The sequence below is a fragment of the Camelina sativa genome, chromosome 15, assembly GCF_030686135.1.
Source record: "Camelina sativa cultivar CO46 ecotype springtype chromosome 15, ASM3068613v1".
NCBI classification, from domain to species: Eukaryota; Viridiplantae; Streptophyta; class Magnoliopsida; order Brassicales; family Brassicaceae; genus Camelina; species Camelina sativa.
Genome location: NC_141894.1, coordinates 13,497,594 through 13,520,343, shown reverse-complemented (window position 1 = coordinate 13,520,343; position 22,750 = coordinate 13,497,594). Strand labels below are relative to the sequence as shown.

Here is a 22,750-nt window from a genome sequence, read left to right as displayed (position 1 = left end):
TCACAATATCAAGAAGACAAGAACCATGTTCAAGCAAAGTTGTCCAGCTTATTGGAGAAAGGATTGTGTGATCTGATGTGCTCAGTTGGATTGCTCATTAATTATACTTATCTTTTTTTTGTCTTTAGTAGAGTATATATGGTATATATAACTCTGACCTTCATGTAACAAGCTTCGACTATTTTGGTTGCTCTCACTGAAACTGTGTCCCAGATGTTTTTTCTTTAAATTAAGAGACGTCAATATCAATAGATTTTTATCTGCACAAATGAATCATATTTTTTTTTGCCAATTACATCAATTTCACTGCCGCGGAATGTAAAAACACAAACTCACTCTTCTAGAAGAAGTAGAGATAAAAAAAAATTAAGAGAGGAAAAGGAAGATCAAAGAATGGAGCAGCCACATCGTTTTGTTTCTTTAGGGCCTTCGAACCATTGATCCCATGTCTCATTCACCGGACCTGTTGTTCTGCAAGTAGTCACAAAAGCAAAGATATATAAGAACCAAATCATCTCACAGTTATTGGCATGTTAACTCTCAGAAAACAGAAGTAGAATTACTCAGGAAGAAGAGGATCAGGTTTGCTGTCAACACTGTCTAAGAACCTACATACATTCGAGAAACGAGTCAAGATTGTGGAATGATTATCCGTGAACCGGATATAAGTTATGCAACAAGTTCTTACTCTTTGCAGGACGCTGATGCATTGTCCATCCTCTCAAGCAGCTCCAGCTCTTCCTGAATATATAATTGAACGAAGAAAGTTATACCTTGTAACTTTTTAAAACAAGTATTTCATTTCAAATGTCTTAACAGCTACGTGGACAAGAGATTAAACCCTCAGGGCTCAAGATATTACATAACCTGATTGAACCTGTTGTTTTGCTCTATCAACAAAAGCATGTTGATATACTCTCTCATTTGAATAACATTTAGCATCACAAAAACTCTTTAAAAGGAGACAGTTCTACACAACATATCTCAATTCTAAAGGTCCTTCTTCCGCTATCTTTTGAACTGCATATGACACTGTGGCTGAGCTCTATCATAAACCCTATAAGATTTAAAGGTATTGTACAAAACAAAGTCACTTTTCACCACAACACATGAACAAAATAGCATACAATTTTGCTTAACCCCGTAAATAACAATCAAAGCCTTTGTAATCTGAGATCCAATTTTGTAAAGTACTTCTGAAGTCTTCTACAAAAGTAACTAAATCAAAGATCCACTACTAACTAACTAACTCAGGGAAAGCAACAAACCTGAAAAGTGCTATACAACATCGTTGACACTACCAACTTCTACAAAATCAAACTAACCAAAAGTTGTTTTCTTTACCCACTCATTTAATCACAACGACCTAAATCAGATCAGTTCCCTTAATCTGAGATCCAATATTGTTAAGCATATATAAAACTGAACTACATCAAGACACAAGTACAACTAACTTACTAAAACGCAACCCCACAATACCAACTGTTACAAAATCAAAAATAACAAACCTCTTTTTCTTTATTCACTCATTGAATCCCAAAAACAAGAACAAAAACCCCTAAACCAGATTGATTCCATTAACAGCTCCCCAATTCCCAAAACTTAAAAAAATTTCAAACTTCCAAATTCTTCACCGTACTCCACTAAGATTTATACAATTCCCTCCAAAAAAGAGCCAAGCACAAACAAAAACAAAGGATTGATCCATTATGATAATAATCAGCCAAAAAAGGCACAAGCCAAGCCAGTCGAAACAAACAAAAAGGGTTTAATAAGAGGAGAGTAAAGAAATTATATACCTCTAAGAATCTAGATTCTTGTTCAAGCCTTTTGAGTTCAGCTTGAATCCTGTGTTTGCCTCTTGTATCAACGACCCGCCCTGAAAGCTGCTGACCCGATGAATTGGAGCTACCCACTTCCATCAAAATATCTCTCGATTTTCAAAACCCCCAAAATAAAAAAATAAAAAAAAATAAAAAAGATCAAAACTTTAAGAACAACAGAGAAGAAACACCAATTTTACTCAAGAGTCGAGACCCAAAGACCGCCGCCATTAAGATATGGGAAACTCATAATAAACCTTCACAAAACCTCATTTTTATAAAAAAACTGGTTGGACACAGATTACTAGGGAGACTCAGAATCAAACAGATCTCGATAATTCAACAAAAAGAAGAAAAAAAAAAAAAGAGAGAACTGTTGTAATTTTCTGAGAAAGAGAATATAGAAAATTCAAGTTATGAGTTGGGGAAGACTTGAGAAAAAAAAAAAGAGCTTTTCCGATGATCGAAAGGGTCGAAAAAGAAATAAAAAGTTGCGATTTTTGAAAAAGAAGAAAAGAAGAAAAATTTGTTTAATTTTTTTTTGTCTCTTCCTAAAAGTTTGATTTCGGTTAACTGCACGCGCCGATTCGATGTTTTAAGAATGGGCCTTTTAGTGGCCCAATTAAGTGTAATTTATCATTTTTTATGATGATGATATCATCATCAAATTATCGACAAAATGGTATCTTATCTTCTATCTGTATTTTTTTTTGTTAAAAAAAAAAAAATCTTCTATCTGAATAATTTGAAAATGTTAATTTTTACCTATACTCAAATAAAATTTAAAATTTCCAATTATAGAAAAAGCATTCAATGGAAGCTGATCTATTTGGATGGAGAGGAACCACGACAAAGCATGACCCAGAGCAGCCATCAATGATGCAAAGATGGTAGAAATTCCCTAATATTATGAGTAAGGTTGTGGGATCAAATGGTAAAAACTTTGTTCAAACGCCTTGATGGACCAGGGTTTGAGTCTAAGGTCTTACCTTTTTCTTTAAAAAACGAAATTACAGTATTTACGATACCACTTCATCAAACATGCACTGTTTTTTTGATTGGATATGATTTTGAATTTTATTTGAATATATGTAAAAATTGGCTCCAAAAATTTGTATAAGTAAATAAAAATTGGTACTTTTGAAATTATGCAGGTAGGAAATGGTCATTTTCCCTCAAATTATCCTCTAGTTTTACGCTTCACTTTTTTTCTTTGAATCGAAAGTAAAATCTGTTCAAACAAAAAATTAACTGTTTTACAATGAATGTGACGCTTAGTTAAAATTAATTTAGAGATTGGACTGAGAAATAAGCCATTAATTGCAGAGAAAAAAAAAACAGAAATAGAAGTAGAGTATTGTCCGTAGGAGAGTTAATTAAGGTGCTCAAGTGGCAAACCAGTTAACCCTTCATCATAAGAGTAATCGCAGATGATTCCAGTCGAGTGTGAAATCATTTCCAAGCAACCTACCTACTCATAAGCTGAAGACTAGATTGCTGCAGCATATTGACAAGTAAATGGTGAGAAATTGTGAGATTAGTTTTTTTTTTTCCCCAAAAACTTCGTAAATCGTTGACAACAAAAGGAATCGCTTAAGTCATCTAATCAAGATAAGCTTCACGCCATGCATAAATTGTAAGATACATCACGTTAATTTTGTTATTTAAATTCAGTTAACTTTTTTTTTTTTTTCCATAATCCAGTTAACTTTTTATCAATGTTGATGTAGTAACTAGGAAGATCATGGCCAAAGAAGAAGAGGACGTGGTGGAAAACTTCCAAGATGTCAAAGAGTAAGAAGTTGAAAATCCCAAAATGGTAGATATGGTAAATCTTTCGGTTTGAGCATGAACAACTTGCTCTCATCTCTTTGTTGTTTGCAAGTACGTGTGGATTGATGAAGTGAAAACGTACTTGGTGTGTCAGCTAGAGTTCTACGTACTGACAATGTCAGTTTCTGTAATAACTTTTTTTAAGAAAGATTAAACTACGTAGATTTATCTATATTGTTAGTTTCTTATTTCAATTTAAAAGCAATAATGTCCGTACGTATTAGATTTGAATCTGTAGTGTCATCTCTGAGTCTCGACCACTTATTGAGATCTTGGACGGTTGAGAAAGGACTGAAACCGCGTACCAAGCTGTGTGAGCTGTTTTCTTAATATCTCCCCCTTTTTTTTTTTTTATCTAAATAACAAATTATCTTATTTCAGTCACTGAAAGAGATGGACAAAATATACATTAAAAGGTGCCTACCAAAAAAAAATATACATTAAAAGGTTAATGTGCGGACGTCAACATAATATGTAAAATGTACAAGGACCACGAATTGTAATACAGTATTCGGCGACTATTTCTTTTTTTTTTTTGTTATAAAGAGTTTTATCGATCACAATTTTTCTTATTTTCCATTTCGATTTATGTAAATTAAGATTTTCTTATACTAATATACTATTAATAATATTATAAAATTAATAACTAATCAGTATAACATAAACTATATATATATAATATGTTGCTCTTTTTATATATTTGGTAATAAATTTAAGATTTATACAATTTTTGAATTGTGACAGCAATTACATAGTAAGAAAAAAGAGACATAAATTTTGAAAATTATAACTAAAAATCCCAAAAATACGATAAAAGAAAAGCCAAAACGATTAACACAGGCCAACATATGTCCAAAGAGGAAACACCAATTTTAAATCGCAAAATTCAAACAGTTGCGCGGTTGCCTTAGCTTTAAATTAAAGAAACTGGAGCCTTCATCGTTAAACGCTATCCAAGACCAGCTTTCAAAATCTCAAAACAAAAAAATGTCTATACTTCTCCGAATACTAGTGCAAAAAAGGGAACTACGAAAGAAGACCTTATCAACTCTATATAAGTATATATATGATCGGACTCGGTCTAAATATTGCAAAATTTCGCCCATTTTTCAGTCTCTTTGGTTAGATATATAGAGAGTACGTAAGGTGGACCTAAAATTTCAATCCTAATTCAGATCACAACTACTCTAAAATCTAACTATCATTTCGCATCACATCTTGTAATTGTGCAGTCAAAAACACACTAGCTAGTATAAATCCTATATTGTACGTTTCATATTTACGGCTTTAATTTGTTTTTCAACCCCGTTTAAGACGACGCCAATTCAACAACGACGTATATATCTTTTGCTGGACAAAAACGTCAAATATATAACTTTATCAGAAAACAAAAAGGTCAAATATAAAAGACAAAACAAACCTAAAAGCACAAAACATTAAGTGGGTCACCGCAACTTTTAAATAGTTTAGCATTTAGTAGTACTGACTTTACGAAATCAAAACGCATCCAAACACTATACGTACGTAAGCTTGTGAGATTTATTGCCTAATGGTACCGCAGGCACTCTATACAAGTTAGCATTACTAAATCCCATTCAAGACCATGTAAATACGACTACGATTGATTGCTTAAACTATTGTGTATATAAATTAGTAGTAAATTACTAACTTATATCAAGACCATATCAACACAAGACTAGAACTTGCTCATATAAAGGATTTGTATATTTGTAACAAATGCATCATTTCGTCCATTTAATATTTTCAAATATCAACATTCAAGTCAAGTCAACATGTTGCAATGAAGTAGAAGTTCGATGATGTTGAAATTTAGGTCTTGGGAATCAACCATCCCTATATAGTTGGAATTTTAGTCATATATTTTGAATAGAAATCAAATTCTCATATTTAATTTTGGATTCAGTCTGATTACGTGTAAAACTTACAAATCCCTATCGAGAGTAAATAATAGTATTTATTTTCCTCTTTTGTATGGGGTTAAAGAAAGTTTTCACTTTTGCTTATTTCATATGTAGAAATATTAACATCTATAATTGTCTAGTAACTTTTTTTTTTGTGTTTGATTTTGGTCGAAATAGGTAATAGGTTGTAATTTTTTTAATCACTCTTACGTATTAGATTTTGTCTTTCTTTCTTTTTTGCATAATGGTTCATTAATAAAAAAGAACTTAGGATGATTTTGGACAAGGTCACACAGTTCAGCTTAGTCAACAAGTTTAAGCACGTACTAAGCGGTCGGTGTCATTATGCAAAGTCTATACAAAAATGTGTTTGATTGGTCGCAGCTGAGTCAGCTTTTAAAATTAATTAGAAATTAGTCGTTATCTAGTATCTACACCTTCAAACCATTACACATATAACATAAATAAAATACATCATGCAAATATAATTTATCTCAAATGATTTTACAAGATTATTGTGAAACTGGGATTTTTTTTTTCTGTTGAACTATTTATAATGCAACTAATGAAGATAAATTCACAAGAAAGTGATTGACCGAGGTATTTTTTTTGTTGGCAACATATATGTCTAATAGAGTCCAAAACGTACTACAGTATTTTGCTTCTAAATAAATGATGTTGGATCAAATTACACATTTATTATATTTGCATGTTATACACACATAGTCGTACCACGGCGTGAAACGAGTCGGCAATGATTTGATCAAATTACACATTATAATAAAGTCATAACGCATCATAATAAATTCGGTCAATTATGTTATATACGCATAGTCGTACCACAGTGGCATCTACGGCGTGAAACGAGTCGGCAATGATCTGTTTTGGCTGAAGAAAATTAAGGAATATTTATGTAAATGAATAATGTGCTAAAAGCCTAAAATAGTGAAAGAAAGAAAAAAGAGATCGACACGTTTTCCCGTAACTCAGTTGCTTTGGTCTACCAATTTCAATGCTCTTTGTCTCCTCGTCATCTACTCTTACAGCTGTCGAAACCCACACCCATTTATATTTTACAAATTACACACAGTACTTCATTGTATGCAATTGCTAATTATTGTTACAAATTACATCATTCACAAGTCACAAGTCACAACCATATGCATACTACTTTCTTCGTTTCGCATAAGCTATCATTTAAGATATTTTTTTCATATAAATGAAAAATCATGTATAAAACTCTTTTGAAGGAAATTAACATTTAAAGTAATGTGACTAGAATAAAAATTCCAAATAAATTTAATGAAAAGAAGTAAAACAAAGTGAATGAGTCCAAAGCAAGAAAGTCTAAAGCAAAGACTTCTACAAATAAGGAAAATAGAATGAGAGTTGAAAGACCTTCAAAGCTCTCTTCGCTCTTCTCTCTTCTCTCTTTGCTCTTCTCTCTACTCTCTTCTTTTTGTTCTCTCTCTCTGAATTAGTTGGATGGAAGAAACACAACAACAACAACAAAAACAACAAGAACTGACGCAAGAACAGATAACGGAGTTTAAAGAGGCCTTTTGTCTCTTCGACAAAGATGGTGATGGTTGCATCACTGCTGATGAACTTGCCACTGTCATCCGCTCGTTGGATCAGAACCCTACCGAACAAGAGCTTCAAGATATGATCACTGAGATCGACTCGGATGGCAACGGCACCATCGAATTCTCTGAGTTTCTCAACCTCATGGCCAACCAAATCCAGGTTTAATTATAACTTTATAGGAGATTACATCAATTAATTATACTGGTTTTTTGTTCTTCACTGAGTTTTTTTTTTTTTTCGTTATAGGAAACTGATGTAGACGAAGAGCTCAAAGAAGCATTCAAAGTGTTTGACAAAGACCAAAATGGTTACATCTCTGCCAGTGAGGTATATAACTATTACCCTTTCTTCTCTTGATTATAACTATATACTCCTTTTTCCTTTACTTTTTGCAAATCTTTTAGTTTCTTTATTTATTTTTATTTTTTGGACAAATCTTTTAATTTCTTTAGTTATACACAAAAATTTAAAGCATATTTATGTTTTTTTTTGTTGCAATTACTAGCTATGTATCTCTATAACATTAGATATGCTTCAATTGAGTACTATAATGGAACAAAATCAATTAGATGCGTTATATATAACACTCCAATTATCGTACGTGCGGTCTAACTATGTTTTAAATTTAATGATTGGAAGCATAAAATATGTATTTACTTATGAGTTATGAGTTATGACTGATTGTATTGTATTGTATCTAACAATATGAGTTATGAGTTATGACTGATTGTATACTAATTTAGTATAAATAGTGGGTTATATATTTTGTCTAGTTTTGTTATATTAACCAATTTTCTTAAGAAAAATATAGATTTGTTATGCTCTACTTGAGTGGTATACACTCACTCGAAATTTATATTCTCTATATTCGTATAATAATTCTTTATTAGCAATGAGTTCATTTGATTAGATAAAGGAGGAAAAGAATAGATAACTAAATCAAGGTTGGAATCTTTTGTATCAATGAAAATATATCAGATCACAAGTCTAGACGATGCTTTGAGTTTTACAAGAGATCCTTAGGTGTTTTATTCATACTTAATTAAGCATGTTAATTAATTAAAAAGTGTCTGCCTTGCGTCGTAGAAAGCTAAATTATTTGAGGCTTCGAGCTAGCTGGCAATATGACTTTTTGGAGATAACGAGGTTAAAAGAAATATTTTAAAATAGTGAATAACATCGTAGTAAACTGTGTTTATGATTCTATTGGTTTATTGGGCAGAGCACATGTCTCACCTAGTGTAAATAATACAGTATGTTTATATATTCTTTTCACATTCATTTATATATGTATGTATGGTTTAACTTTTATAAACACAAAAAATTTTCTTGTGCATTAGCCATGATCTATGTGTAAATACAAACATCATTAGTTAATAATAGTACTAAATAGTACTTATAATATACTCCCTCTGTCCCACCAAGATTGATGTTTTGGGAGATTACACATTTTAAGAAAACAATGATTAGTAAGTTTAAATATATTTTTTTCTTTGATTAAAAAAATATTATTTAATTTTAAACCAATAACAATTCAAGATTTTAAATATTTTCAATGATTACTTCTTGAAGTGTACAAAACATCAATCTTTGTGGGACAAAAAAATATCCTAAAACATCAATCTTTATGGGAGAGAGGGAGTATAATCTCTGTAATTTTGGTATATGATTACAGCTGAGGCATGTGATGATCAATCTTGGGGAGAAGCTAACTGATGAAGAGGTTGATCAAATGATAAAAGAGGCAGATTTGGACGGTGATGGCCAAGTCAATTATGATGAATTTGTCAGGATGATGATGACCAATGGCTAAAACCTAATCAAATCAGTTTTACATTGTATTATCTTTTATAAAAAAATTAATCCTTGTCAGATTATCGTATTTCACCTTTCCATTAAAGTAATTTTAAGCTAGCTTTCATATTCAATGACACAAATATATTATTTTGGGATCAATGTGATTCACTGATTCTTAATATATAAGTATTTTATGTGTATAGTGTATTTCTTTTAATTGTTTTTTAGCAGTGTATTGAAAAGGTTAATCAGATTGGGTACTTATATGTTCTTTGGCTATTTTATGTATGGTAAATAGAACAAAAATCAAGATTGTTTTTATTACATAGTGCATAATATTATGTAAATTTTCCTATAAAAAGTGTATGACGCTAATCATATTTTTTCGTTCGAGATTTTAGTTTTAATCAAAGTATTAAGACACTTGAGAGAAAATATAAAACCCTTACTTGGTGGTTGGTACAATCATCATCATACTAAATTCATAAACCTCAGAAATTGGAGTCTTTTATATTTTCATTCTTGTAATATTAGGTTGATGTTAAGTTTTGTCTAAAAAAATTTATGCAACTTTGACGAAGAAATTTTATATTTATACTCTTCTTTTCTTTTCTTTTGCTTTTTTAACATTATTTACAGTTTTCAGTTTTATTCTATCCTCTTCAAGGTATTGACAATTGTTATTTCAAGTCTATGTAAAAAATATTAGAGGCTGTTTTTCTTAAATTTTCATAAGGTTATAGACAAAATGCAACCAACCATTATAGTTGTGGACTTAGTTACGCAGTGGACTATTGAAACATACGTGACCCATTTTTTATATACTTTATTAAACTACTGATCTCGTACTAACTATTAATCCTAACATCATTTAAATCAAACAGCCGAAAATACCAAATATTAAACCAACAATTATCTAACAAACATTTTAGTAGATTAAATAATCAATATCAAAGATGTCTACAAATCTTAAACCAACAATCTAGAAGCAAATATCATGAATCAAATAACCAGCAACCTAGGCAACACTCTAATGACTTATCTCTAGCAACCTAACAGAAACCAAACAATACATCAATGAGCCACTAGAACATCTTCCTCTTCATTGCCTTAATTCCACGATCATACTTTGTCTTTACCTACACCACAAACAACAATTGAGATGCATGAGTATTGTCATAAACATACAAAGAGACAATCCTCCCATCTACTGGGCTATACACACAACCAATTGAGAATCTCCTGGTGTCGATCGACACTAACACATGGCGAAGGTTGCATTGACCGACACACTCCTTGTGTCGATCAACGTCTGCTCGACAATTCCCGAAAAAACCTAATTCGCATCGAGCGACACCTCCACATGCGTCGATTGATGCTCATTAGGTTTCTCGCGCCGTCCTCGCATTTGCATCGACCGACACACTCCTTGCGTCGCTCGACGCAACTGCTGAGCATCGTTTTCCTCGAAACTCCAAGTCAGATCTCCTTCCCTAAACACACCAAACTCACTCCAGAGTCACACATCTGCCATTTGCTACTATTAGCTTTACAACATCTGCAATTCTGACAAGTGTTTGTACAATCTGCTCCATCCAAATCATCCCATAGCGTTTTCAAAGTAGTGTAATACTGAGATAAACTCATCAATCCTTGTTGCACAGCCCAAATCTATTGTGTTAAGTGATAAGAGCGTGGAAGATTGGTAATGTGAAAACGAGTCATCAAGTCCTTCCAAATTTCTGCATCATTGAATCGAAGGAGACTTTTGTAGAACTACTTCGTAACAGATCTCAATATCCAAGATTTCACTATACTGTTACAATGTGACCAAACTCTGAAGCTATGATCAAACTTAGGAGGTCTTGGTAAAGATCCGTCAACAAAAGCGATTTTGTTTTTAGCATCTAAGGCAACGAACATCGCAATCTTCCAAGAAGAGTAGTTAGATTCATCTAGTACCTCAGATATGATTGTGTTGCCTGGACTATCACCATTAGAGAGTGCATGTAACATCCGCGAACCAATTTTTGTAATTTTGGTGTGGGTGTCGATCGACACCCTTGGTGGCATCGATCGACACCATGTTTTTCCGGTTTGGTCGGGTTTGATTTAATTGCTGATTGGTTCGGTTTGGTTCAAGAAAATCCCTAAATCGTGTGTAAAAGGGGGAAAACGACCCTAGGTCGTGTTATTTGTCTGTAGTCGCCGCTTTTGAGAGAAAAAGAAAGAGAGAAAAGAGAGAAAACGTTTCTGTGACTTTCTGGGTTTGTTCTTGGAGTTTTTGGAGAGATCTGAGGCTGTAGGAGGGTTAGCTGTTGCTGGAATCGAAGGGGGAGCTTCTGGAGGTGTTGTTTTCCACGTTTCTCAATCCAATCTTCCTGTTCTTGAGGTGAGTGCTTGACCATGGTTGATCTAAGCATGAGATCTCTCTCTTGTTTGTGTGTTTTCTTTGCTGTTTGTGTTGTTTTGTTGCTTGGGTTCGTTGCTTTTGTGATTCCCAGTGATTTCTGAGGTAATTGGGTGAGTTTGAGACGGATTCGAGATGATTGGGAAGGAGAGTTCGATGTTCGGTTTCGCGCAGATCGTGTCTGCAGAGGAGGCATCGATCGACACTAGGAAGCATCGGTCGACACCATTTGGAGTGGCATCGGTCGACACTGTTCAGCATCGGTCGACACCATTGTTTGTAGCATCGATCGACACCGTGAGGCATCGGTCGACACTGGTCTCAGTCGAGACTTGTTTTCCTGGTTTGATGTATTGTTGTGTGTTGTTTGTTTTGCTTAAACTTGAAGGTCTCATATGCTTGTGTGTATAACCCAGTAGATGGGAGGACGGCCTCACTAAGTATTTATGATAATACCTACGCATCTCAATTGTTGTTTGTGGTGTGCAGGTATGTGACGTGGAATCATGGCGATGAGGAGGAGGATGAACTAGGGTCTCGTTTGTGTGTTGTTGGTCTTTGTTATATTGTTTAGGATGGAACCTTGGATAGAGATATGTTAGGTTGCTGGATAGAATGGATAGAAATGTTATTGTATTGGTTTTGTATTATTGATATGTTCCCGCTGTGCATGTAATTGGATGTTGGTTTATTAATGGTTGGTTACTGTGTGTGGGTTGGTTTGTTTAATTAAGTGGTATGGGATACTTAATTATATATTGTATTTAATTAATAAAAAGAAAAAAAAAAGGGTCGGGTTGTTTCATTTTGGTATCAGAGCCTTTACGGTTCTAGGATGGTTAAATGGATGGTTAGAGCGGTTAGGAATTTAATTGGGTGAATTATTTTCCTTTTTGCTTGATGCATGATGTTGTGTGATGGAATTGATTATGAGTAGTTAGTCAATTTGTTTGCGGTATGGAGTCCTAGTATCATCCTCTTCGAGCCTTCAATGAGATTCCACGGTAAGATGTGTACTCTATGTGCGGTTTTTGAATTGTGTGCTTAGCCTTCTGTTCTGGGTAGTACAGATGGCTAGAGAGGGTGCTGTTGGTCGCGGTCGTGGTCGTGGGCGTGGTCGTGGTCGTGGTCGGGGACGAGGTCAGGTTCCTGAGGCCAGTGTGAGTGTAGCCCAGAGCATGGCCAGTGAGGAGGTGGCGGAGTCACAGGTTCATCCTAGTGTGTCTGGAGACCAGGCTGGTTTGGTTGACGGCAGGGCGGATGGGCCCGGTGTCGGTCACGGTGTTGCCCCGGGTGTGGGGGTTGCAACGGGAGGTGCTCCAGGCAGGGAGGATGTCTTGATGGACTTGCTAGCTCAGGTTTTGCAGCGACTTCCAGCAGTTGTGCCGCCAGTGGTTGGTGGGCAGGATCCAGTTGTGCCGCCAGTGGTTGGTGGGCAGGATCCAGTGGTGCCGCCAGTGGTTGGTGGGCAGGATCCAGTAGTGCCGCTAGTGGTTGGTGGGCAGGGTCCAGTAGTGCCGCCAGTGGGTGGTGGGCAGGGTCCAGCGGTGCAGCCTGTGGCGGGTTTGCAGGCAGGTGTGCAGCCGGGGGCCGAGGTAGTGGATGCACAGTATGTGCGGATGATGGAGCAGCTGCGGCATGTGGGAGCCAGGTATTTCTCAGGAAGTACTGATCCGAGTGTAGCGGATGAGTGGAGAGAGCGGATGGAGGATATTTTCCTTTCGCTTAGGTGTCCCGACCGGTACAGGGTGGATCTGGCAGTGTTCTACTTGTTAGGAGATGCTCGTGTGTGGTGGAGGTCGGTGTCAGCACGGAGGGTGCAGAGGGGTATGTCTTGGGGAGATTTTGTGGGGAGTTTAACTCCAAGTATTTTCCTCAGGAGGCTCTTGATCGTATGGAGGCACGGTTCTTGGGTTTGACTCAGGGGGACCGTACAGTGCGAGAACTGGATGCAGAGTTCAGTCGGCTTGTGGGGTATGCAGCCCGGGCTTGGGAGCCAGAGTCGGCTCAGGTGCGGAGGTTCTTGCTGGCTTTGCGAGATGATCTGAGGACTCGGTGCAGAGTGAGGAGCTATGCCACGAGGGCGGAGCTGGTTGAGGTTGCAGCTGGGATAGAGGATGACTTGAGGTCACAGTTAGTGGTGGTCAGTCCAGCGGTTCGTTCAGAGGAGACATTGGAGCAGAGCATTCCAAACAAGGATAGGCAGTTGGAGCAAAGGCGTAAAAGGAAGCGGGAAGAGACGACAGTGGCGAACCAAGGTGGCCAGAGAGGTTATGGGAGCGGGAGCATGGATCACGTGTCGGCAAGCGGGGCCAGGGGAGGTGATTTGCAGGAGTACCGTCGAGTGTGTTATCATTGCGGGGAGGAAGGGCATATCAGGCCTTTCTGTCCTAAGAGGAGGCAGATGATGGAGGTTGCGGCGCAGCCGAAGGGAGGACCGGGTGTCCATTCCGGCGCTTAGTTTTAGCTTATGTATTCTTTCTTTCATTATGTATTTTCATTTGGAGTTGTAAACGATTATTGCATTTGAGGTTCTAATAAAAGTTGGAGTTCTTTGGTTTTGGGATTTGTGAAAAATCACTGGAAAGGAAATAGCACGGGAGTCTATAAATGGAAAGTTTCTAAAAATAGAAGTTTCCAGAAATGGAAAGTGTTGAGGTAGATCTAGTCGGGAGATACTCGTTGACATCGGACTTATTTGCTCAGGATAGTGTGAGCCCAACTCACGTGATACCGATAGCTCGATGGACTTTGTGGCCAGAGAGTGGGAGTGGTATGTTGCTTCGGATGACGATCCGAGAGCGCGCTTGAGGGTGACGACCCAAGAGCGGGATATGTGAGGCTCCCTGGATACCGTAGCTGTGAGCCGTGGCTTGGCAGTGAGCCGGTATGTCTCGAGGGTTGCGACCCGAGAGCGGGGGGAGTGGGCGTGTGAGACTCCCTGGATACCGTAGCTGTGAGCTGTGGCTCGGCAGTGAGCCGGTATGTCTCGAGGGTTGCGACCCGAGAGCGGGGGGAGTGGGCGTGTGAGACTCCCTGGATACCGTAGCTGTGAGCCGTGGCTCGGCAGTGAGCCGGTATGTCTCAAGGGTTGCGACCCGAGAGCGGGGGGAGTGGGCGTGTGAGACTCCCTGGATACCGTAGCTGTAGGCTGTGGCCTGGCAGTGAGCCGGTATGTCTCGAGGGCTGCGACCCGAGAGCGGGGGGAGTGGGCGTGTGAGACTCCCTGGATACCGTAGCTGTGAGCCGTGGCTCGGCAGTGAGCCGGTATGTCTCGAGGGTTGCGACCCGAGAGCGGGGGGAGTGGGCGTGTGAGACTCCCTGGATACCGTAGCTGTAGGCTGTGGCCTGGCAGTGAGCCGGTATGACTCGAAGGTTGCAACCTGAGAGCGGGGGGAGTGTGTGTGTGAGTGACTTCCTGGATGCCGTAGCTTAAGGCGGTTGGCCTAATAGCGAGCCGGCATGATTCGTTGGTTGCGACCACGGACAGGGGAAGCACTAAGTTGTGAGCAAATAGTGTCTTTTATGTGAGTATGTTGACTAGAGGGAGACCTCGTGGTTCAGTCGGAGGTGTGCGGGCTGTTGCGACAGTGCACGGGAAACCTTGGCTGACGTTATTTAGTCCGGTCGGGGACGTGCGGGCCGTGTTGACGGTGGCACGGAGGTCCTTGATAGTTGGACGGTTTTGCGGGATTCGAGGACGAATCCATATTGGTGGGGGAGAATTGTAACATCCGCGAACCAATTTTTGTAATTTTGGTGTGGGTGTCGATCGACACCCTTGGTGGCATCGATCGACACCATGTTTTTCCGGTTTGGTCGGGTTTGATTTAATTGCTGATTGGTTCGGTTTGGTTCAAGGAAATCCCTAAATCGTGTGTAAAAGGGGGAAAACGACCCTAGGTCGTGTTATTTGTCTGTAGTCGCCGCTTTTGAGAGAAAAAGAAAGAGAGAAAAGAGAGAAAACGTTTCTGTGACTTTCTGGGTTTGTTCTTGGAGTTTTTGGAGAGATCTGAGGCTGTAGGAGGGTTAGCTGTTGCTGGAATCGAAGGGGGAGCTTCTGGAGGTGTTGTTTTCCACGTTTCTCAATCCAATCTTCCTGTTCTTGAGGTGAGTGCTTGACCATGGTTGATCTAAGCATGAGATCTCTCTCTTGTTTGTGTGTTTTCTTTGCTGTTTGTGTTGTTTTGTTGCTTGGGTTCGTTGCTTTTGTGATTCCCAGTGATTTCTGAGGTAATTGGGTGAGTTTGAGACGGATTCGAGATGATTGGGAAGGAGATTTCGATGTTTGGTTTCGCGCAGATCGTGTCTGCAGAGAAGGCATCGATCGACACTAGGAAGCATCGGTCGACACCATTTGGAGTGGCATCGGTCGACACTGTTCAGCATCGGTCGACACCATTGTTTGTAGCATCGATCGACACCGTGAGGCATCGGTCGACACTGGTCTCAGTCGAGACTTGTTTTCCTGGTTTGATGTATTGTTGTGTGTTGTTTGTTTTGCTTAAACTTGAAGGTCTCATATGCTTGTGTGTATAACCCAGTAGATGGGAGGACGGCCTCACTAAGTATTTATGATATACCTACGCATCTCAATTGTTGTTTGTGGTGTGCAGGTATGTGACGTGGAATCATGGCGATGAGGAGGAGGATGAACTAGGATCTCGTTTGTGTGTTGTTGGTCTTTGTTATATTGTTTAGGATGGAACCTTGGATAGAGATATGTTAGGTTGCTGGATAGAATGGATAGAAATGTTATTGTATTGGTTTTGTATTATTGATATATTCCCGCTGTGCATGTAATTGGATGTTGGTTTATTAATGGTTGGTTACTGTGTGTGGGTTGGTTTGTTTAATTAAGTGGTATGGGATACTTAATTATATATTGTATTTAATTAATAAAAAGAAAAAAAAAGGGTCGGGTTGTTTCAGTGCATAAGGTGAATACATAGCATCTGAGAAATCGAATTGCAGTAATGGATGAATCGAAGTTGCGATGTGAAATTTGCTTGAATCGGTGAAGAAGCTACCAAATCTGGTAAAACCGATGCAACTCTAGCTCGATCTGGAGTTTTCTCAGCTGAAACGTTGCTCGATCTTCTTGCACGACGCTGCAATTTTTAAACAGAAACCATCGCAAGATCTGAACTTTAACAACTAAAATTTGAACATTTGATCGAAGAACTAAGATGAAATTGATGAATCTATAGATCTAATTTATTTCCTTCGCAACAAATTAAAGATCTTATCAATTATATATGCTTGTTAATTTTAGTATCAGGAAGAATGAGAAAATACCACATTTTCTTTATAACGATTATTTAATTATAATACCGAAATAACAAGAGAGATTTAATTAAGAAGAACACTGATCAGAAGTAGGATCATCTAGATACCTATAGATATCTCTTGGCACATATAATATATGTGATAGTTACTATAAATAGGGGTTAAAACGGAAGGTGATCATTCTTGTTTCCAACACCAATCACTCAAACGCCCACTGATTCTCCTGGCAAAACTTGGCTTCTTCCTCAGCTGTATAATCACTTGTGATGTTAAAGAGTTTGCGAGGATCTTATGTGTCTTTCTTTTCCATCATCGCAGCCACCGTGTTTAAGGTGAGGTCAAGAAGCTTAGGGAAGTCAAGATATTCAGCAGCCTAAGAGAAAAGAAAAAAAAAACATACCGGAAAATCAACAGGAAATGTTAAAATCTTTTACCCATGTTTACCAATACGTGATTTTATTATTTAGTGTTTAGGTTTTATTTTTAAATTTTGTCTTACTTTTCTTCCACCTAGCTACGTTCACTTCACCTTCTCTCTCTTTCTCCCAAGTTTTTCTTAATTATTTCTCCTTTCTATTACGTTAACAATTTCTAAGAAAACCATATATAGTACATAATTTAGAAAGAAAACAGATAGCATATTATTTTTATCTTTCCAAATTTATAAAAAAAATTATTTATTACGTTTACTACGAATAAATATGTAGTAGTAGTGCATTTAATATCTCCCAACTCTAATCTATATATACATTTTTAAAGACATTTAGCAAATAAATTCTAAAGTTAGTACTTATTTACAAGGAATGTCATTGGCATTAAATTTTACATTTATTAATTATAAATTATATATTTATAAATTATATTTTACCTATGTTCTCTCATTATGTTATAGCCAGAACATTAATATTATATATAGTTTTAAATTTGTCAACATTAAGTAAATAGAAACTCATGGAGATTGTTTTAAATATATTCAATCTCTTTGTTCTTAGAGTCAATTTTTTTTGTTCTTCAAAATGTTGAATATATATAGGTGTTATTCACAATAAAATCTTGTTCAACTTGTTATGAGAAACAATTTTTTTTCCAAAAGAATGAATGATGATAACAAATTCCATGTTATATATATATATATATATAGTTGAATATATATTGTTATTATCAATTATAATTTACATATTTAGTATCAATTATAATTTATATATGTATATATAGTTGACTATATATAGTCTATTTTATTTGTTATAAAAATGCATATGTAAAATATTTTACTTCTGTTTTACTTTTGTTTTACTTGTGCTTTACTTATATTTTACATATGTTTTGACAAAAAATAAACATATATAATTAAATTTAATAAAGCTCAGTTAGCATTGATGTTAAGCAAATTGTAATATTAAAAAAAATGGAAGAAATTTTAATTTTGAGGAAATTTTTCAATATAAAAAGGCTAATATGCCTAATCCAGACTCACAACCAGCTAAACAAAAAATATTACTTGAAACTGATTTTGATAACATCAAGAGGTGATGTTGTCATGCGTGATATTAGCACCTGCTATACCACCTGTCGACATATCCATCAAAGTACGTTTTAGCTATCTAGGCTTTCCTGAAATTTGTGAATGGAATATGTCATTTATTGTAGAAGCAATTGGCTTTGTTTTGATCCACTTTAAATTACGAACCAAAACATTCAAAACTTACATTAACTTTTAAAGGTAAATTGGAGAAATAATAACTTTTTGTTGTTTTAATTTATATCAGAATAATCCAAACTGAAAAAAATATAATTTTCTTTTATCTAAGTTTTTTAAACGGTAGAGTCCATTTATAATTGACACATTAATAATTTTCATTGTCATATTTCCAGAACAACAAGACAACAAAGAAAAAAAAAACAAATACACTCTTCAACAGTAATTTTTAAAATAATTTTAAGAACTACACATACGATATATAATAGATTTTTACCAATAATGTCACGTTAAAAATAAAATCTCCAATACCATATTCTCACATCTTTTTAAAAAAAAATTCATATTTATACTATTGACATGTGAACTAAAAACAAAAATAATCTTGCGGAAAAGAGATTGACAAGTGATGTAACAGTTGAAGTCATGGATGAGATCTGTTTGAAGATGTCATGGATTTGTCCATGAATATGACTTTGATAATTTGTCCATGAGAATTAAATTAATTAAATTGTTCATAAAAATTAATTAGATAAATAAAGAGTAAATTTGTCTACATAACTTCAATGTTTTGCATGTGAACAAATTTATTGATAAACGAAAATTTTAGAATTTGAGAAAGTTATCCACATGAATTCAAAATTATTTACAAAAATGAAGTTTCAGTTGTACATGAAAAAGAAAATTAGAAATAAACAATGAAAGTTGTTGCTACATAAACTAAATGGGTCTTTAAAGTTTCAGTCGATGAAATAGCTGGCTAAAAATTTGTATCTTACAAAACACAACCATAAAAATGTTATACACTAAAAGTGAAAGTTATTCATAAATGTTCGTAATAAATGAAGGATGCATAAATAAATAGAAAAAAAACCATGAAATTGTTGTCTACTAAAAAATTAATGTTGTCTTTGGATAACTTTCCAAATGCTGTGCCATAGAGAAATACTATTTTTGTCATTTTATGTAGATATTGTGACAAGCGGAAAAACGAACAATGTGGCATTCCTAGAAAAAGAAAAAAGTTTTGTTCATTATATTTTGTTTTAACAAACTCTTTATCTAAATATGTGTATAAGCTTATAAAATATGTACATATACATACTACTTTAATATGTGTGTAAAAGTTTATATATACCTTATAAATATCATAGAAATACCTTTTAAAACTTTTAAAAAATTTTTAAAATCTTTTAAAACTTTACCAAACCTTAAAAATTTGGATCGAGTCTCTAGAAAGTAGTTACTATCGAGAAGTACCTTATATATGTCATATAATTTTATAAATTTTTAAATTAAATAATGGGTATTTCAAAAATAGAAAGATGAAATGAACATTTTTGAAAAGGAATACATTTAAAATGATGTTTTTCAAAAAATTTCTATAAGAAAGTATTTACTATCATATGATTAATTTCAACCATCCTAAAATAATATATGGTTTTTATGAGTATAGTTAGACAAAGTTTGTAACATTTTGTTTTCATCACTTTTGTTTTGAATGTATTATAAGATAGATGAGTTCACAAATATTGTGAGTTTGATGTTAAGTTTGTCCAAATATTTTTTTTCAACTTTGACCAAAAATTATATACTTATAGTGGAGTGGCTTACCACACTTTTTAATATTTGATACTTGCTAATTGTTTTTCTTATTCTTATGAATCATCAATTGAGTGTTCTGTATTTTTTCATAAACGTGATTTTTGGTTTTTTGATTTTTTGATTTATTATTATTTTTTTTTTTTTTTAATGTTTTTAGATACTTTTGAATCTTCTTTTGTGTTTTAAGTTTTTAACTGCTAGATAAGACTTGTTAAGCTTGTGAAATTCTGTTTGATATATGTGATTTTTGACTGAAATTTGGGTTTCTTATTTTATAATAGTGAGTTTTGGTTAAGGGTAGAGCGACTTTGCAGTTTAGTACATTTTGAAATTTTAATATGAATTGTATTACATTTATTGTTTGAAATTTGAAAACTATGTGGTTTAACTTTTGGTGCAATAGTGAGGATGTGAAATAGAAATAATAGTGGAAAAGAGAAATAAGAGAGAAAAAATAGTGTAAGAGAGAGAATAGTGTATTAGAGAGAAATATAGTTGTTTTTTTCATTATTACATTTCTCTCGGATATAATAATTAATATAATTTTTGTTTTTCCAAAATTTTTTTAAGTTCCAGAAACAAAAAACTATTAAAATTTATATATATTTTAATCATACAACAATATTTTAAAGCTTTTATTAAAATTAGACCACTAATAAAAATGTACATGGACATACTGTTAAAGAATAAAAAAGTTCATGTATAAACAGTTAAAGAATAGTTTCTTAAATAAGCATTTTAAAAACACTCCTATATTCTCTCTCTTACTTATTTCATTTATTATTATTATTTTTTGTGTGAGAAATGTGTTCAGCAACTCTCGCTGGATTTACCGTCAGGATCCTTGACTGAAAAGATAAATGACTTTTGTGACATAGGTGGTCAAATCAATTCTTTTAAACCTGTCCGTATGTCTCTGAAACCAGGATGTCACAATTTTCATCAAAAGAAATTGAAAACCACTTTTTTTTGTTTTCAATCACTACTTTAGTAAGTAAAACTTAGAACGTTATGTTCTTTAAAATAGCAAAATAAAGTGTTGCTCTCAAAAACCAAATAGTCATAGTTAAGCATTATGCAATTTCAGTTACAATGTTAAATTTTTTTTTTTTTAATAACAATACTTACTAATTCTTTCTACACTATTACTCTTAGATTTATTTATATGTTTTAAATATAATCTATCATATGATTTAAGTTCAACCATCCTAAAATAATATATAAGAACTAGAGATTTGATTTGGACCAATTTAGTTGGATAAAGTTTGTGACAATTTGTTTTCGTCACTTCCCTTTCTGATTCACAAAATACTTGGGCTTTATATATACAATATGGAAATATTTTTATTCATTAATTTGTTATTAATTGACTAGCAAGTTATTCAATTCGTAACATTGCCTAAAGATGTATTTCTTCTTTGTTTGGGCTTAGAGAACTATTTTGCTCCTTTATGATATATCTTAATTAACGTATAGATTGTGCAAAACCCTAAAGACTATTCATCTCCGACAATGGCTAATCCTAAAGTCTTCTTTGACTTGACCGTTGACGGCAAACCTTCTGGTCGGATCGTGATAGAGCTCTTCGCCGACTTGACACCGCGAACTGCGGAGAACTTCAGAACCCTATGTACCGGCGAGAAAGGCGTGGGAAATTTTGGTAACCCACTCCACTACAAGGGATCAACCTTCGACCGTATCGTTCCCGATTACATGTGGTGCGGTGGAAATATCATCATCAGAGAAGAATCGTTCTACGCCGAAGAATTAAACGATGACAAAGAGTCATCAGAGTACTTCATCTTGAACCTCGACGGTCCAGGTATAATCTCCATGCCACGCCCCGACGGATCTTACTTCCAGATCCTCATGAAGGAGGGCTTGGAGCTGGATGATGATCACGTTGTGTTCGGTAGAGTTGTTGAAGGACTGGAACTTATGAGGAGCATTGAGGAGGATGTCGTAACTGAAACAAGGAAGCCTTCCAAGCCCGTGGTGATCGCAGACTGCGGCGAGCTTTCAGATTCTAGTTCTGAAATAATGATCTGTTTTATAAATATAATTGTAGCTTGTATGGTTTTGATGTGTTTTTGTTATTTGTTCGTTTAGTTTTTAATTTTTGGAGTTTAAACTGGCTAGCCATTGACTAATGATAACATACATCTTAATTAGCTATTATATGCTCTTACAAACTAAAGAACAAATCAGAAAATATGTTTGGTATTTCATAATGTAACCTCCTATTTCAGCTATTACTTGTTCATGATTTTAGCTTTAACTTATGCGTTAAGACACTTGGATGTAAATAGAAAGCCCTTATTAGTTGGTACAATCATAAACATATCAAATTCATAAACCTCAGAAATTGTACTCGTCTTCTATAACTGCCTCCTTCTAATGTTAGCTTAGCTTGATGTTAGTTTGTCGAAAATTGCCATTCTTATTTGTACTTGGTTGAAGCTTATAAGACAAACAACAAACTTAATGGTGTTTTAAAGTCAAAAGAGAATTTGAAATTACAAATAAGTTGGGTTAATTAAGAATCGATCGCAAAAACGATAGAGAAACAGAGAAGTGGTACTAATATATAAAACCCTAGGTTTGATTCGTAGTTACCCGTCAGTCCATGTGGGCTGGAGAGTGGAGGAGATATCACTCTCGGTAACGGAAATGGAGGCGAATCGATCTATGGTGACACATTCGATGACGAAAACTTCATCAAGAAGCATACTCATCCAGGTATGTCTCCATGTGTAACCGTAGCCGTAGGCCAAACACCAACAGAACT

General features: G+C 35.2%; 3 protein-coding genes and 1 pseudogene across 4 annotated transcripts; 2 read left to right on the top strand and 2 right to left on the bottom strand.

Moving 5' to 3' along the window:
- Positions 1-203: 203 nt before the first annotated feature.
- LOC104746765 (guanine nucleotide-binding protein subunit gamma 2) lies at positions 204-2,390 on the bottom strand. 2 transcript variants are annotated; one of them, XM_019236574.2, is made up of 5 exons: positions 1,800-2,313; positions 868-1,057; positions 689-741; positions 564-608; positions 204-471 (listed from the first exon to the last, which is right to left on the bottom strand). In XM_019236574.2, the coding sequence occupies exons 2-5, from the start codon at positions 940-942 to the stop codon at positions 387-389; spliced, it is 258 nt and encodes an 85-aa protein (XP_019092119.1). In that variant the 5' UTR covers positions 943-1,057; positions 1,800-2,313; the 3' UTR covers positions 204-386. The 2 variants fall into 2 exon arrangements, with proteins under 2 accessions (XP_019092119.1, XP_010466588.1); XM_010468286.2 differs by lacking the exon at positions 868-1,057 and having other exon boundaries at positions 1,800-2,390.
- A 4,434-nt stretch (positions 2,391-6,824) lies between these two features.
- On the top strand, positions 6,825-9,162 carry CML11 (calmodulin-like 11). The gene is made up of 3 exons (XM_010468285.3): positions 6,825-7,324; positions 7,412-7,492; positions 8,841-9,162. The coding sequence occupies exons 1-3, from the start codon at positions 7,064-7,066 to the stop codon at positions 8,976-8,978; spliced, it is 480 nt and encodes a 159-aa protein (XP_010466587.1). The 5' UTR covers positions 6,825-7,063; the 3' UTR covers positions 8,979-9,162.
- Positions 9,163-10,441: 1,279 nt separating this feature from the next.
- On the bottom strand, positions 10,442-16,507 carry LOC147926590 (uncharacterized; annotated as a pseudogene).
- Positions 16,508-21,444: 4,937 nt separating this feature from the next.
- Positions 21,445-22,071, top strand: LOC104748454 (Cyclophilin-like peptidyl-prolyl cis-trans isomerase family protein). Its single transcript, XM_010470093.2, has one exon. The coding sequence runs from the start codon at positions 21,475-21,477 to the stop codon at positions 22,069-22,071; it is 597 nt and encodes a 198-aa protein (XP_010468395.2). The 5' UTR covers positions 21,445-21,474.
- Positions 22,072-22,750: the final 679 nt, after the last annotated feature.